Genomic DNA, 18391 nt, shown 5'->3' on the forward strand with positions numbered 1-18391 from the left:
ATGTGGCCACTTCGTCCTTGTAGGAGTTGCCGGACTGCTGCTGCCTCTGTTAAAATTAATGGCTATTTGTATTGGTTTGTGGCCCACTAGTTGTTCTGGCTCACTGCTTCCAGTCGCGCTCGAGACGACAGATCCGTGGCTCTGAAGGGAGTGCAAATGACTTTGCATGTCTTGCAACAGCTCCATTTCACCACTGTGTTGCATTATTGCCGTGCTTCTCCTAGTGTGCCTCGTGTTGTATAAGCAGTACCCGCGCAACAATCAGTCCTATATAACGGATGCTGAAGGGTCAGTGTTCCAGCCCGCGTCCAATACAAGAGATTTGTTATGCCCTATTAAAGACAGTTCCTTGAGTTACTATGTCCCCTGCGACTGTGGTAGCATTTACATAGATCAAACTATCCACAGTGTTGCTGAGCGTTATGCAGACGCGTGACATATTTAACAAAGAGAACTTGAGAAGTCGGCTGAGACTGAACATTGCCTAGAAAACGGGCATAAAACAAAATTTCAAAACAGGAGAGGATTCTGTTATAAAAGAAGCGACCGGAATTAGAATAAACAGCAACATTTTAACAGAGACTAGGGGTACACACTTAGTAAGGCGTGGGGTTAGGCTTTGAGCATTGTGAGAAAGCAAAGAAGGAGGTTTGACGTTTGTGGGGATGCGGGAGCGGCAGTTTTTAAAGGCGTTGCAGGCCCTCGCGCCATCTGACGTTTCTCTGTCCCGAGGGGGCTCGGAGCTACTGGTAGCTGCCCAACTTGCCTTCGCGCCTGCGTCACGCTAGCCCTGTCTGGAAGGTTCCAGACGCTGCCATTGCATCTGTATAAGCAGAATACCGTGACAGCTGCCAGCCCAGAGAGTCAGTGATTTTAATTCCTGATGACGATGGCGGAGACAGTTCTCGAAATCTCGAGTGTTTTTATATAGTAAGATGGTATCTGTTCCTTCGGACATGTCCCTCTCAGAGCTTTCGGCGTCTGTTACCAAACGGTATAGTACTGTAAAAAATACATGTGAGGATTGGCCTTGACTTACACTGTATTCGTGAACCAAGATATACTTCACTTCTGCCATACTTACCTAAGTGTCTCCAATCTCTCTTTGTGTAATTAGCACTATAGTCATGAGGGTTTTTGATGTCTCTGTAGGTTTATTCCGTTTATAGTACTTAATCTTTCGTAACTGTTTCAGAAACGTGGCCTTATAACGTGTGTTTCACCATCGGAAACAGCGAAATTAACAAGATTGATGTACAGACTGATTCAGCTGCCACTACCGATATACTCGTAGTTTTATTCAACCCTACATGACAGAAAAATGTCATTGGTCAGTTCGCTCTGGATATGTGAAGCACATTGTCAAAATATGGCAGAGTAACTGGTAAAGTGTACGAAGACATTTAGACCTATTGTACAAATTTTGTTTATGATACTACTTTAGCACATTAAGGCGGCGAGTCATTTATTAATCTTTTCATTGAGTTATCTATCGGAAAGTTGTTACTTTCACCGACTGGTTCTAGGCGCTACAGTCTGGAACCGCGCGACCGCTACGGCCGCAGGTTCGAATCCAGCCTCGGGCGTGGCTGTATGTGATGTCCTTAGGTTAGTTAGGTTTAAGTAGTTCTAAGTTCTAGGGGACTGATGACCTCAGCAGGTAAGTCCCATAGTGCTCAGAGCCATTTGAACCATTTGTTACTTCCACGCTTGCTATTTTGATATCTTCCGTTAATTTCGTTGCTTCTGATGCTGAAACACACTTTATGAGGCAACATTTCTCAACCAATTACGAAAGATTAAGTGCTGTAACTGGAATAAACTTACGGAGACATCCATAACCCATAGGACTACACCACCAATTACAAAAAGAGAGACTGGAGGCTCTTGGTTAAGTATGGCAGAAGTAAGGTGTTCGTGGTCCAAAAATACCCTATAACTCATGGCCAATCCTCACTTGTATTTTTACAGTATGATTCCGTTTGCTAACAGACGCCGAAAGCTCTGAGAGGGAACCTATATGGATTACTTGGCTGTCGCCTCTCGGGATACCGTTTCTGGTACAGACGTAGTGCCGGTTGCATAAAACGGATCAATAGGGGTTGCTAAGAGACGCCGAAAGCTCTGAGAGGGAACCTGCATAGATTAGGTAGCAGTTGCCCCTCTGGATACCGTTTCCCACACAGATGTACTGCTGTTTGCATAAATCGGATCAATAGGGGTACCTGAATCTCATTATGTGTATAAAATACACTACTAGCTATTAAAATTGCTACACCAAGAAGAAATGCAGATGATAAACGGGTATTCATTGGATGAATATATTATACTAGAACTGACTTGTGATTACATTTTCACGTAGTTTGGGTGCAGAGATCCTGAGAAATCAGTACCCAGAACAACCACCTCTGGCCGTAATAACGGCGTTGATACGCCTGGGCATTGAGTCAAACAGAGCTTGGATGGCGTGTACAGGTACAGCTGCCCATGCAGCTTCAACAAGATACCACAGTTCATCAAAAGTAGTGACTGGCGTATTGTGACGAGCCAGTTGCTCGGCCACCATTGACCAGACGTTTTCAATTGGTGAGATATCTGGAGAATGTGCTGGCCAGGGCAGCAGTCGAACATTTTCTGTGTCCAGAAAGGCCCGTACAGGACCTGCAACATGCGGTCCTGCATTATCATGAGTAGAGGGACAAGGTTCGCATCAAGACATCCTGCATTGTTGCCAAATTTATTCAAGATGGCGGCGATGACGTCATCCAAGATGGCGGCATGTAGACTTGGAAACATCGCATGACGTCATCCAAGATCGCGGATTTTGGCGGGAGAATAGCCCAATTGTGCTACGTCCACTAACCTAACCTCAAGAAAAAATGGCGGGAATTTTGAATTTTGGCAGGAAAATAGTCCAATTGCGCTACATCCACTAACCTAACCTCAACAAAAAATGGCGGGAAGTTTGAATTTTGGCGGGAAAATAGGCCAATTGTGCTACGTCCACTAACCTAAGCCTCCAGAAGAAAATATGGCGGCAAGTTTGAATTCCAACATGATAATGCATGCAAAGACCGTACTTGTCTTTATTATTATTCATTATCATTTATTAACATTCATTATCATTCATTGTCATTTATTATCATTCATTATCATTTATTATCATTTATTATTATTATTATTATTATTATTTATTATTATAGGCCACCCTCTACTAGAAAATTGCGCCAAATTCAAATTCCAACACGATAATGTCTCGAAAACTGTACTTCTATGTACACTCCTGGAAATGGAAAAAAGAACACATTGACACCGATGTGTCAGACCCACCATACTTGCTCCGGACACTGCGAGAGAGCTGTACAAGCAATGATCACACGCACGGCACAGCGGACACACCAGGAACCGCGGTGTTGGCCGTCGAATGGCGCTAGCTGCGCAGCATTTGTGCACCGCCGCCGTCAATGTCAGCCAGTTTGCCGTGGCATATGGAGCTCCATCGCAGTCTTTAACACTGGTAGCATGCCGCGACAGCGTGGACGTGAACCGTATGTGCAGTTGACGGACTTTGAGCGAGGGCGTATAGTGGGCATGTGGGAGGCCGGGTGGACGTACTGCCGAATTGCTCAACACGTGGGGTGTGAGGTCTCCACAGTACATCGATGTTGTCGCCAGTGGTCGGCGGAAGGTGCACGTGCCCGTCGACCTGGGACTGGACCGCAGCGACGCACAGATGCACGCCAAGACCGTAGGATCCTACGCAGTGCCATAGGGGACCGCACCGCCACTTCCCAGCAAATTAGGGACACTGTTGCTCCTGGGGTATCGGCGAGGACCATTCGCAACCGTCTCCATGAAGCTGGGCTACGGTCCCACACACCGTTAGGCCGTCTTCCGCTCACGCCCCAACATCATGCAGCCCGCCTCCAGTGGTGTCGCGACAGGCGTGAATGGAGGGACGAATGGAGACGTGTCGTCTTCAGCGATGAGAGTCACTTCTGCCTTGGTGCCAATGATGGTCGCATGCGTGTTTGGCGCCGTGCAGGTGAGCGCCACAATCAGGACTGCATACGACCGAGGCACACAGGGCCAACACCCGGCATCATGGTGTGGGGAGCGATCTCCTACACTGGCCGTACACCGCTGGTGATCGTCGAGGGGACAGTGAATAGTGCATGGTACATCCAAACCGTCATCGAACCCATCGTTCTACCATTCCTAGACCGGCAAGGGAACTTGCTGTTCCAACAGGACAATGCACGTCCGCATGTATCCCGTGCCACCCAACGTGCTATAGAAGGTGTAAGTCAACTACCCTGGCCAGCAAGATCTCCGGATCTGTCCCCCATTGAGCATGTTTGGGACTGGATGAAGCGTCGTCTCACGCAGTCTGCACGTCCAGCACGAACGCTGGTCCAACTGAGGCGCCAGGTGGAAATGGCATGGCAAGCCGTTCCACAGGACTACATCCAGCATCTCTACGATCGTCTCCATGAGAGAATAGCAGCCTGCATTGCTGTGAAAGGTGGATATACACTGTACTAGTGCCGACATTGTACATGCTCTGTTGCCTGTGTCTATGTGCCTGTGGTTCTGTCAGTGTGATCATGTGATGTATCTGACCCCAGGAATGTGTCAATAAAGTTTCCCCTTCCTGGGACAATGAATTCACGGTGTTCTTATTTCAATTTCCAGGAGTGTATTATTATCATTTATTATTTATTCAAGATGTCCGATTTTCTCGGCGAGAAAGCCATTTTCCTTACATCCACAACAAAAATCTATCACAGGTTTAATCCCAACACCATAATTGATCACACGTATGAACTTCCTCCCTCACTCATCGTTTTCTACTGGTAGCCTATCATAATCGCGTCAAATAATAAACTGCTCTTATAGTAACGTAAGTCACGTCCTTTGATTTTGCAGGGGGGAAGGGACTGAAGACTTTATTTCAAGCAGTGAGGTCATCACTTGTTCTCCAACACAGTCAGCACACACATCTTTCATATCGCAGTGCAGTCACCACAACGTCCGCACTCCAACTCCTCGCCACCCCCTGGCCAGCGCGCGGAGACACTGCCGACACCTGTCACGTGAGGCGGCCGGCCATTCGCGGTGGACTGGCGGTACGCTCGGGGCGAGCCCAGCGATCACTCCCACGTCGTAAACATGTTTTCGCTGGACACGCTGGAACTTTCCGAGTTTGACGTCACAGCGGCCCCTTGTCCGCTCACCACGTGTATTCGTCGTCTCCGCACGTTTCCCGCCAAAATTGTCTGCCTCGGAGCTGAATCACACAACGGTCGACCGTTCGCTGCCACACTTTTGGCGCCACGTTCAAACCTGTCGATGCCGACCGCTCACCGTCCACCACGTGTCCCTGTTCGAGCGAGAACGCAGTGCTACACTTTCGGTGGCAAAGTTTGCTCAATAGTGGAATCCGCCATGACTATATAACAGCACGTTTGGACCGCACTAGAACGTCCGCTAATTTACTCGCTCTCACGTGCGCGTAATAACTGTACAATCGATGCACCGCCGCCCTGCTTACGTCACACACCCTCCATACACGCGACGGACATAGCCTTCCGTAAATACCTGGAAAATGACTCTTTATTTCAGACATTACGGTCATGCAGGTGTGTCCCAGCTGACTTCTCCATGCTCACACAGCGAAATTCCAGAGTGCAGCTGACATACGCGTGGCCGGCTGAGCCCGCTCCATCGGCAGCTCCCCTGGCCGGCTGACGTCAAGCGGCCAGCGGTGCCCGCACAGCCGCCATGGCCAGCGCACCAGGTAGGCAGTGAGCGGCGCCTAAGGGTCGCCACAAACGGTCAGCCGCGCTAGCCTCAGAGTCCGACTTCTTCTTCATGTGCAGTCTCCTCTAAGAAGGTTGGCTGTCATCATGACAATTTCTGATCTTGATTTGGCTGATCTAAGGAGTTCTGATGTTGAACAGTTGTACCAATTTTTTAAATTGTCACTCCAGGATGTCCGTCTGCTACCCCTCGTTCAATTCCCACAAATTTTCCCTTCTAGTATTATTTGCAATATTTTGTAATTTACTCCCCTAATAACATGGCCTAAATATTGTAGCTTCCTTACTTTAATAATTTTAATTAATTCTTTTTCCTTTCCCATTCTTCTTAGGACATCTTGATTAGTAATCCTCGACACCCAACTAATTCTAAGTATTCTTCTATATGCCAACATTTCAAAAGCTTCTAAACTGTTCATGTCCTTCTTTTTCAATGTCCACGCTTCCATTCCGTATAATAATTTTGAGAATACATAGCATCTTAGCAACCTCATTTTTGTGTTTAAACAAATGTCTCTTGAACAGAATGCATTTTTTATCTTATTAAAGATACTTCTGGCCTGTCCTATTCTCGATTTAATTTCTTCTGAGCTTTCAATCTCCTCATTTAGAATTGTTCCGAGATATTTAAATTTACGTACTTGATCGACTCTTTCCCTATTGATTGTAAGATTTTCTTGTTGGTGTGTTTTAGATATCACCATGAACTTAGTCTTGCTTACGTTAAGAGTCAAGCCAAATTCTTCACTTTTTTCTGCGACTTTGTCAAGAAGTAATTGTAGATCTTTGAGGTTTCCAGCTAGTAGTGCAGTGTCATCAGCAAACCTAACATTGTTAATGTTTAGCCCATTCACTTTAATGCCAGCTATTTCATCTGATAGAGCTGCCTGGATTATGTCTTCTGAATATATATTAAACAATAAGGGTGAGAGAACGCAACCTTGTCTCACACCCCTCTTTATTTCTATATCATTCGATAACTCATTTTCTACCTTCACGGTTGCGGTTTGATTGTAGTAGAGGTTATATATAATGCGGATGTCTTTCTTATCAAGTGTTTTCTTTTCTAACAATTCTATGAGATGATCATGACGAACTTTGTCAAATGCTTTATTATAATCCAGGAAGCACACATATAGTGGCTGGTTAACCTCCATACATCGTTGCGCTAATATGTTAAAAGCAAACAATGCTTCTCTTGTACCGAGGGAACTTCTAAAACCGAATTGTGTTTCACTTATACCTTCTTCTACTTTTTTGTATATTCGTTGGTGTATAACTTTTAGAAATATCTTTAAGGTGTGACCCATTAAGCTTATTGTACGGTGATCATTACAAGTTTTGGCATTAGCCTTTTTGGGTAATGTAACAAAGGTAGATGTCAACCAATCCCTAGGAATAATTCCCGAATTATAAGTATCATTAAACAATTGTACAAATATATCTATATGGTCTATTCCTATGAGTTTCAGGATGTCATTTGGTATCTTATCCGGTCCAGGGGCTTTTCCTGTCTTTGATTTGTTGATAATATGTAATATTTCTTCTTTCGATATGCTTGGTCCTCGTTCTCCGATCATGTTATCATAAAATTTTTGATCTTTTCTTGTATCTTCAAATAGTTCTTTGACATATTCTGTCCACCTGTCCAGTTTACCTTTAACATCAGGAATTATTTTGCCATTTTTATCTAACAATAAACTTGTACTTTTCTTTTTATTAAGTCCAGCTAAATCTTTAACTTTTTTGTGTAAGTTGAAACTATCATGTCTTGTTTCATAACTCTCAATTTCAGAGCATTGTTCCTTGTACCATTCTTCTTTTGCTCGCCGTGTTTCTTTTCGTATTTCTGCATGTAATCTTTTATACTCGCTTTCATCTCTATTTTTAAGTATTCTTCTTTGTTCCATCAATTGTAATATCTTATCTGTCATCCACTTCTTTTTCATGTTGTCGTGTTTGGTCGCCATTGTGTTTTTACATGCATTATTTAATGTGTCTTTTATAAGTTGCCATCAATGTCTTCTGTTTGATTATTCTTTATCCTAACTAATTCCTTATTAATCTCTTCAGAAGTCTTTTGTTTAGTCAAGGGGTCTCTTAGAATAGTTGTATTTATATAGTCCTTCTTTTGTTTCTTTTGTATGGCTTTCAGTTTCACATGGAACTTTGCTACTAAAAGGTTATGATCAGAAAATATATCAGCTCCTGGATATGTTTTCACACCATGAATAGAATTTTTGTACCTCTTGTTTATAAGTAAACATATTTCCAACCCCGCGAGTACTTAACCCTGGACAGGATGGAACCTGTCAACCACGTGGCTGACAAAGGATACGTTTGGCGCCAGAGTTTGACCGACAGTGGAATCCACCATGACCGTATAACAGCACATTTGCTCGTCGCGAGAACGCTCGCTAATTCACTCTCACCACCCCGCTATATTAAATAATTCAATTTTCAATTTCATATACGTATACAAACGTGTTCAACTCCCTAATTTCAACTACTTTTCGAGGATCAGACCGCCACCTCCTCCTCCTAGGAACCAGCGCCAAGTTTGAAATCTGCCAGTAAACAAAGCTCACTTGCACTTCCGCCACCAACCTAAGAAAATTGTTTCAAACTAAGCCACCAGCACTCAACCTCTTCCTACACATTTCTGGTAAACAGACTCACCCTGCACTCGGTCCATCATACAGACCTGCAAAACACTCCTACATAACTCATTTATAATGTTCTAGACACGGCCTTCCTAACTGTAAACAGTTAAAAATAACTCATAGCACAGCCTACAGACATGCGAACCGCTCGTAAGTAATGCAAAACATTTACCTCCAAATAGCCAAACAACTGCTAATTTTCAGAAATAATTTCAGTGCATAGGATGATGGGAGGAAGAACGAGTGTACTTTATTTATTTGCGAAATATCTTTTTGAAACTTTTACTTCTCATAGGTTTCGATATGTAAGGCTGACATAAGGCAGTTTCTGAACTCCAGTAGTGCACTGTACTTGGCAACACAACCACACCCATCAAGATATTCATTCCAATCCAGACCTGTAACTCCTCTACAGATAAATTTGTCCAGTTATTTGTCTACTCACTCACATTCTGACCAGATTGCCGTTATTGCGCAAAAACAGCTCAGACTGCGCTGTGCTGCTCGGGGAAGTAAGGAAGGGCTGCACTGTATTTATTTGGAACCCTTTTTTTTTAGTCGTGGAGTATATTTGTCACAAAACACCCGCACTGATCTGACTGTGGTCATCTGACACAGGCCACAAACACGTAAACAACTTCTAATTTCACCACACAGTAGCAAACAGCTCTTAAATAATGCAGTACTTAATATCAGCAGACGAGCTCTGTACTCTTAAACTCTCCAAATAAAGCACTGAACAGTGCACAGACATGCTCGCAAAATAGTGCAACAGACGCGCCCAAACACCACCACCTGCCAAACTGACCAAACGTCTCTGCTCGGCCTCCCCCACACATGACCTCAACGCAGTCGCATTCGCACCTATCACCGGAGAAATTGATATCGCCTATGCGCCTTAGATTACACCCAAGGCAGGCAGCGCACGCGTGCGGTCGGCGGGGAAGGGGATTCCAGAGTCTCCGGCCAAGTTCAGCTTCCGAGCGCTCGTGACAGCCGACACATTTCAAAGCTTCATTGTTCTTCTCATGTATACCGCCGGCGTCTCAGGTCTGGACTTGCCTTTACGTCTATTGGCAGAATAGCTCATAGCTCGTTGACACACTCGATTAACGCGGCCGGGAAAACATTTACTACTCGCATGCAACCGAGATGGTGACGGAAAACCAATCACTCTGATCTGCGGTGCAGGCGCGTGTAATCACTGAGAACACTCTATTTATTTTTTTCGAACAACTTATTTAACCATACAGTATATCTATCACGTTATCACAAAACACCAATCCCAGATGTGCCCTGGGCCATGTTGCACAGCCCACAGACACGCACCCAATCATAATTTCAGTACACACTATAGCAAACTGCTACTAAATACTACATCACACAGATGTGAAGATACGCTCAGTACTCGTAAACTATCCTAATAACGCATAGCAGAGCCTGCAGATCCGCTCGCAAAATAACTCAGCAGACGTGCGCTGGCACCCCCACTCTGCACCCTGCCCACAGGATCGTGAAGTCACCCATCCGTCTGATGTCAGACCTCGCACAGCCCCTGCTCGGCTTCCGCAAGCGTGAGTTGGCGCGGTCAACGCGCTCGTCAGCGGTCAAAGCACACACATACGTCCGTCCAGGTCCGCGATCCCCAGCCGCGACCACCGAACGCGGGTGAAAGTCAACTTCATAATTCCAAAGCGCAGTCTCCATACGCTAGACCCATCATAACAGCACATGTCTTTACCTCCTATGACACTGTAGCACACTGCGCATTGCTCCTCACACGACATTACACGGCCCTTTAACTAAACATAACTACACATCCCTGCTCTCGCCTCGTCGCGTGACCAGCCATCTCAAAACCTCCTCAATATTATTCTTACTTTACAACATTTTTTTTAAAAAATAAGATCCAATTTATACCTCCCACCGCACCTAACGTCACACGCATCCCACCATCAACATACGCAAACGTCCTCAACCCTATCTTGACACTCATATATCACCCCACAAACCATGCCCATCAATCAATTTACCATTCTCAATCCCTCTTTTCGAATTACAAACGTAGCCTCTATCTAAACACCAATAAACTCATTTTTCTCGCACTGGAATCCCCTTCCCCGCCGACCGCACGCGTGCGCTGCCTGCCTTGGGTGTAATCTAAGGCGCATAGGCGATATCAATTTCTCCGGTGATAGGTGCGAATGCGACTGCGTTGAGGTCGTGTTTGGGGGAGGCCGAGCAGAGACGTTTGGTCAGTTTGGCAGGTGGTGGTGTTTGGGCGCGTCTGTTGCACTGTTTTGCGAGCATGTCTGTGCACTGTTCAGTGCTTTATTTGGAGAGTTTAAGAGTACAGAGCTCGTCTGCTGATATTATGTACTGCATTATTTAAGAGCTGTTTGCTACTGTGTGGTGAAATTAGAAGTTGTTTACGTGTTTGTGGCCTGTGTCAGATGACCACAGTCGGATCAGTGCGGGTGTTTTGTGACAAATATACTCCACGACTAAAAAAAAGGGTTCCAAATAAATACAGTGCAGCCCTTCCTTACTTCCCCGAGCAGCACAGCGCAGTCTGAGCTGTTTTTGCGCAATAACGGCAATCTGGTCAGAATGTGAGTGAGTAGACAAATAACTGGACAAATTTATCTGTAGAGGAGTTACTGGTCTGGATTGGAATGAATATCTTGATGGGTGTGGTTGTGTTGCCAAGTGTAGTGCACTACTGGGTTCAGAAACTGCCTTATGTCAACCTTACATATCGAAACCTATGAGAAGTAAAAGTTTCAGAAAGATATTTCGCAAATAAATAAAGTACACTCGTTCTTCCTCCCATCATCCTATGCACTGAAATTATTTCTGAAAATTAGCAGTTGTTTGGCTATTTGGAGGTAAATGTTTTGCATTACTTACGAGCGGTTCGCATGTCTGTAGGCTGTGCTATGAGTTATTTTTAACTGTTTACAGTTAGGAAGGCCGTGTCTAGAACATTATAAATGAGTTATGTAGGAGTGTTTTGCAGGTCTGTATGATGGTTCAAATGGCTCTGAGCACTATGGGACTTAACATCGATGGTCATCAGTCCCCTAGAACTCAGAACTACTTAAACCTAACTAACCTAAGGACATAACACACATCCATGCCCGAGGCAAGATTCGAACCTGCGACCGTAGCAGTAGCGCGGTTCCGGACTGAGCGCCTTAACCGCGAGACCACCGCGGCCGGCACCTGTATGATGTGGGACACGTCGGTGTGATACATATACTCCATTCCTAAATAAAGTAAATTCATTCCTCGGTCCATGGACCGAGTGCAGGGTGAGTCCATTTACCAGAAATGTGTAGGAAGAGGTTGAGTGCTGGTGGCTTAGTTTGAAACAATTTTCATAGGTTGGTGGCGGAAGTGCAAGTGAGCTTTGTTTACTGGCAGATTTCAAACTTGGCTCTGGTTCCTAGGAGGAGGAGGTGGCGGTCTGATCCTCGAAAAGTAGTTGAAATTAGGGAGTTGAACATGTTTGTATACGTATATGAAATTGAAAATTGAATTATTTAATATAGCGGGGTGGTGAGAGTGAATTAGCGAGCGTTCTCGCGACGAGCAAATGTGCTGTTAAATGGTCATGGTGGATTCCACTGTCGGTCAAACTCTGGCGCCAAACGTATCCTTTGTCTGGCTCAAGTGGCTCTGAGCACTATGGGACTTAACATCTGTGGTCATCAGTCGCCCAGAACTTAAACTACTTAAACCTAACTAACCTAAGGACATCACACACATCCGTGCCCAAGGCAGGATTCGAACCTGCTTTGTCTGGCACGCAGTCGACAGTTTCCATCCTGTCCAATGTTAAGTGCTCGCGGGGTTGGAAATATGTTTACGTAGTCGGACTCTGAGGCTAGCGCGGCTGACCGTTTGTGGCGACCCTTAGGCGCCGCTCACTGCCTACGTGGCGCGCTGGCCATGGCGGCTGTGCGGGCACCACTGGCCGCTTGACGTCAGCCGGCCAGGGGAGCTGCCGATGGAGCGGGCAGAGCAGGCCATGGGTACGTCAGCTGCACTCTGGAATTTCGCTGTGTGAGCATGGAGAAGTCAGCTGGGACACACCTGCATGACCGTAATGTCTGAAATAAAGAGTCATTTTCCAGGTATTTACAGAAGGCTATGTCCGTCGCGTGTATGGAGGGTGTGAGACGTAAGCAGGGCGGCGGTGCATCGATTGTACAGTTATTACGCGCACGTGAGAGCGAGTAAATTAGCGGACGTTCTAGTGCGGTCCAAACGTGCTGTTATATAGTCATGGCGGATTCCACTATTGAGCAAACTTTGCCACCGAAAGTGTAGCACTGCGTTCTCGCTCGAACAGGGACACGTGGTGGACGGTGAGCGGTCGGCATTGACAGGTTTGAACGTGGCGCCAAAAGTGTGGCAGCGAACGGTCGACCGTTGTGTGATTCAGCTCCGAGGCAGACAATTTTGGCGGGAAACGTGCGGAGACGACGAATACACGTGGTGAGCGGACAAGGGGCCGCTGTGACGTCAAACTCGGAAAATTCCAGCGTGTCGAGCGAAAACATGTTTACGACGTGGGAGTGATCGCTGGGCTCGCCCCGAGCGTACCTCCAGTCCACCGCGAATGGCCGGCCGCCTCACGTGACAGGTGTCGGCAGTGTCTCCGCGCGCTGACCAGGGGGTGGCGAGGAGTTGAACTAATTCAGTTGGAGTGCGGACGTTGTGGTGACTGCACTGCGATATGAAAGATATGTGTGCTGACTGTGTTGGAGAACAAGTGATGACCACACTGCTTGAAATAAAGTCTTCAGTCCCTTTCCCCCCTGCAAAATCAAAGGACGTGACTTACGTTACTATAAGAGCAGTTTATTATTTGACGCGATTATGATAGGCTACCAGTGGAAAAAGATAAGTGAGGGAGAAAGTTCATACGTGTGATCAATTATGGTGTTGGGATTTGAACTTGTGATAGATTTTTGTTGTGGATGTAAGGAAAATGGCTTTCTCGCCGAGAAAATCGGACATCTTGAATAAATAATAAATGATAATAATACATAGAAGTACAGTTTTCGAGACATTATCGTGTTAGAATTTGAATTTGGCGCAATTTTCTTGTAGAGGGTGGCCTATAATAATAATAATAATAATAAATGATAATGAATGGTAATAAGTGATAATGAATGATAATAAATGACAATGAATGATAATGAATGTTAATAAATGATAATGAATAATAATAAAGACAAGTACGGTCTTTGCATGCATTATCATGCTTGAATTCAAACTTGCTGCCATTTTTTCTTCTGGAGGCTTAGGTTAGTGAACGTAACACAATTGGCCTATTTTCCTGCCAAAATTCAAACTTCCCGCCATTTTTCCTTGAGGTTAGTTTAGTGGACATAGTGCAAATGGACTATTTTCCCGACAAAATTCAAACTTCCCGCCATTTTTTCTTGAGGACAGGTTAGTGGACGTAGCACAATTGTACTATTCTCCCGCCAAAATCCGCCATCTTGGATGACGGCATGCAAAGTTGCCAAGTCTACATGTCGCCATCTTGGATGACGTCATCGCCGCCATCTTGAATGAATTTGGCAACAATGCAGCGTGTCTTGACGCGAACCTTGTCCCTCTACTATCCTGCTGAAATGTAGGGTTTCGCAGGGATCGAATGAAGGGTAGAGCCAAGGGGCGTAACACATCTGAAATGTAACGTCCACTGTTCAAAGTGCCGTCAATGCGAACAAGAGGTGACCGAGACGTGTAACCAATGGCACCCCATACCATAGCCAGGTATACGCCAGTATGGCGATGACGAATACACGCTTCCATTGTGCGTTCACCGCGATGTCGCCAATCACGGATGCGACCATCATGATGCTGTAAACAGAAGCTGGATTCAGCCGAAATAATGACGTTTTACCATTCGTGCACCCGGGTTCTGCCCCTGTCTGTGATGCAGCGGCAAGGGTAACCGCAGCCATGGTCTCTGAGCTGATAGTCCATGCTGCTGCAAACGTCGTCGAATTGTTCGTGTAGATGATTGTTGTCTTGTAAACGTCCCCATCTGTTGATTCAGGGAGCGAGACGTGGCTGCGCGATCCGTTACAGCCATGCGGATAAGATGCCTGTCATCTCGACTGTATGTGATACGAGGCGTTTGGGATCCAGCACGGCATTCCGTATTATCCTCCTGAACCCACCGATTCCATATTCTGCTAACAGTCATTGGATCTCGACTAACGCGAGCAGCAATGTCGCGATACGATAAACCGGAATCGCGATAGGCTACAATCCGACCTTTATCAAAGTCGGAAACGTGATAGTACGCATTTCTCCTCCTTACACGAGGCATCACAACAACGTTTCACCAGGCAACGCCAGTCAACTGCTGTTTGTGTATGAGAAATCGGTTGGAAACTTTCCTCATGTCAGCACGTTGTAGGTGTCGCCACCAGCGCCAACCTTGTGTGAATGCTCTGAAAAGCTAATAATTTGCATATCACTGCATCTTCTTCCTGTCGGTTAAATTTCGCGTCTGTAGCACGTCATCTTGGTGGTGTAGCAATTTTAATGGCCAATAGTGTATATTGTTCCATGAAAATGTTTCGATTTTCACCAAATATGCCTCATTTGTTACTCCTGTGGATCTGCTAGTCGTAACTGTCTGCTACATCCTATTGTTTATTCAGTGAATTGTGTTTCTGCAGTCTTTAGGTTCGTTAATTTTCAAACATGCTGTATGTAATGCTGAGTTTTGTAGATAAATGACCTTGATGTGTCATAGAACACAGCCTTCGGAGCATGGGATAGTTGCCTTTTAAGTAAGGATAGCAGTTGATAGCTGCTTACACTTGATGTTGGGTGCAGAGTCTGGGCGGCCTCAGCCGGCGGACGGGAAGGCAGTGCGCGGTCCGCGCGTCATCGTGTCGGATGGCAAGGACACGCGGTTCGAGGGCCTGTGCGCCATCGTCTACCGCAACACCAGCCGCGCCATCGAACAGAAGAACGTCACGGACGTGAGTACTCGCCGTTACTTTCTCCTTTTGGGCTTGCTTCCTATAGATATCGATAAAATTAGACCACATACGCAGGGTAAGGAGCTAACTACGATGGTTCCTGTGCTAGCCATAAATAACTTGAGACGAATGCTGAGATGATTCCTCCAATAAGCACGCAGTCAATATACAACTGTACATACAATTATATCGGTCCTTCGTCCCAGTCCCATTGGATACTAATCTCTCCTCACAACACCTAAATGTCACGTGCGTCTTATAATGCACCTCCATTTAATAATCCACAGTTTCACTACTGATAAACATTCTTTATAATAACGTTGCTACGTATTGTTCATCATTTTGCAAGCAGTGTTTTCCTATTTTAAAGGGAAATAACATATCAACTTAGAAACTGTACTTAGCTTTTGAAGATGGTTTCAGTGTCTGGGCACATATTACGACGTAATATTCAATTCCAACGTCCTGAGTTCTTTTAAATGAACAGACTGAGATACTAATAGCTTTGTTGCAAAATATGCAGTTTAATAACCTTTTCAAATGACATTTCACAGTTTTTAAAAACCATCCAAAATCAAGACCAAAGTAGTTTTCTCAACTGAAACGATATGGAAAAGCTCTGCCACAAAAACTGAACTGTAGTGAGTTTCAGAACAATCAAATGCGCTTGGTGTCAAAATAGCCGTAATATAGAACTTATAGACATTCCAGAACCTTCGAGAACATACCATAAGTCAAAATATGATTTCAGGTGACTTTGGTTTTTAGATTATCTAGCAGATTTAAATTACGTATTATTTTAGGAACGTCTATATTTTTTAAAGAATGTTAGTAGTAATGTCAAATGACAAAGGTTGCGAAAGTTATAAATACAAAATTAAAACTTCCTGCTACTTAACAATATCGTTTTCATATCGATAGTAAAATAAATAAAAATAAAAATGGAAACAGATATTTTGTTTGTATACAAAATATTGTAAATGAACTAGATTTGTTTTCCGAGCATTTGGCGGTAATAATGCATCCACTAATTTTTGGATTTATAATCGATCATGATAACATATCGACATTTAAATAACAAAAATATATTAACGGAAAATTTATGTCAGGCAATGAGAAAACACTATGAACACTCACAGATAGGAAATTTACGATTCATATGATAAAATCTACTCATGTCTGACTAAAATATAGATGGTATCGTACAATTCAGCAATTGAGTATTACTTCCTGTGGGGCTAGATTCATTACAGTCTTAAATATCAAGTTATTTCGCAGGTCAATGCACCAGCAATGGATCGCAATACGAGACTATGAAGTTACGCCTGTAATGCCATCTCAGGATGGAAAGTGCGAAACAAACTGTAGTGTCTCTTTAAGTAGAGATATCCATATACTATTTTAGGTGACTACTGGGATGGTTCGTTCAACGTGTCTGCAGTTAAAGCCAACTCTACACCCAACATGACCACCTTTGAACCCGGTGATCTCCTCCCAACAGCTAAATACAACGTTGCGTGAGAAATGAATTAGATAATAAAACAAAGAAAATAAATAGGTACCGGAAGGCTATAATTAAAATGCAGCTTCTCCCAGAGGTCCAGTGTGAGCTATAATTATCGTATAGAGCAAAACTTGGTAGATTTGCTAATGCGGATCCGACTTTTGTCTCTAAAAAAATATGGTTTCAAATTTGGCTACCAGCTACAAATCTGGAGCTGTGAATGCAAGAAAGACGTACAGAAATGTTTCAATATGTAACGGTTCCGGAACGGGACGTGGACAGAAAGGATCAAACAAGTGTGAAAGGCATAATGTTGATTTTATTACTAACCTCCACTTACACAATTTATTCAGTATGATCACCGAAGACATCGACGAGACGTTGCATCCGTAAAACGACGTGATCAACAGTTGCTCGCAGCACTTCTGGTGGAATCAAAGCAACGTGTTCCTGTATACTGGTCTTCACATCAGGTAAAGACCGAACGGGTCCCTGGTAAACAAGTTCTTTTAAATATCTCCAGAGCTAAGAGTCACATGGAATCGGATCACATGATCTTGCAGGTCATACCTTTGGAAAACCTCTGGATGAAGGTTGCATTATTCAGATCTTTCACTGGGCGAGCAACATGAAGTGTTTTCCTATCTTGCTTCAAAACAGAGGTTTCCACACAGTTGCGCTCTTCTAAAGCAGGAATCACGTGCTGTACAAGGAGGTCTCGATAACGTGCAGACGTCACGATACATCTGACAGGCCGTCTGGGTGTATTCTCTTCAAAGAAAAGAGCACCTGGAATAAAGAAGTGTGAATCCACACCGCACAGTCACGTATGACGAGTGCAATCGCTCATCATGCACAAGTGGTTTAACAGTACCCCAAATTCGGCAGTTCTGTTTATTCACTGCATCCTGTAGTGTAAAACGTGCCTGACACACCATATAATATAGCCTGGCCACATGTCATCAACTTCGATCTGTGCGAAAAACCGAAGAGCAAATTCAGAATGTTGCTGCGGACCATGAGGTTTCATGTGCTGCAACGTCTGGATCTCGAATGGGCATGGGTATAAAACAGACCGCAAAACTTTCCGTACTGTTGAACATTTGAATGGAAAATTCTCGTGACAGTGCACGAGCACTAGCACTACCTGGGGCACGTCCTGCATGACCAATTCCAGCAACGGCAACATCGCCAATAACTTCCACCGGAATAGGACGTCTTTCTCTTACAGAAACCACAACAAGCTCACCCGTGTTTTGAATTTCTTTATCGCGTTCTTTAAACCATTTAATGACATCGGGCCTCTTCCTCAAACTTTTCGGTCGGCGATAGTCTCTCAGTACAGTACTGTAATTGCTGCCATTCGATAGTCATACAATT

The 18391-nt window shown here is 44.6% G+C and overlaps 1 protein-coding gene across 1 annotated transcript in view; it reads left to right on the forward strand.

Moving 5' to 3' along the window:
• Positions 1-18391, forward strand: part of LOC124775662 (dynein axonemal heavy chain 8-like) — a 605208-nt gene that overhangs the window by 19932 nt on the left and 566885 nt on the right. Inside the window, exon 3 of the mRNA XM_047250489.1 lies at positions 15359-15507. Coding sequence (XP_047106445.1) covers positions 15359-15507 — 149 coding nt within the window. The remainder of the gene's footprint in view (positions 1-15358; positions 15508-18391) is intronic.

This window comes from Schistocerca piceifrons, chromosome 2 (genome assembly GCF_021461385.2).
Source record: "Schistocerca piceifrons isolate TAMUIC-IGC-003096 chromosome 2, iqSchPice1.1, whole genome shotgun sequence".
Taxonomy (NCBI): domain Eukaryota; kingdom Metazoa; phylum Arthropoda; class Insecta; order Orthoptera; family Acrididae; genus Schistocerca; species Schistocerca piceifrons.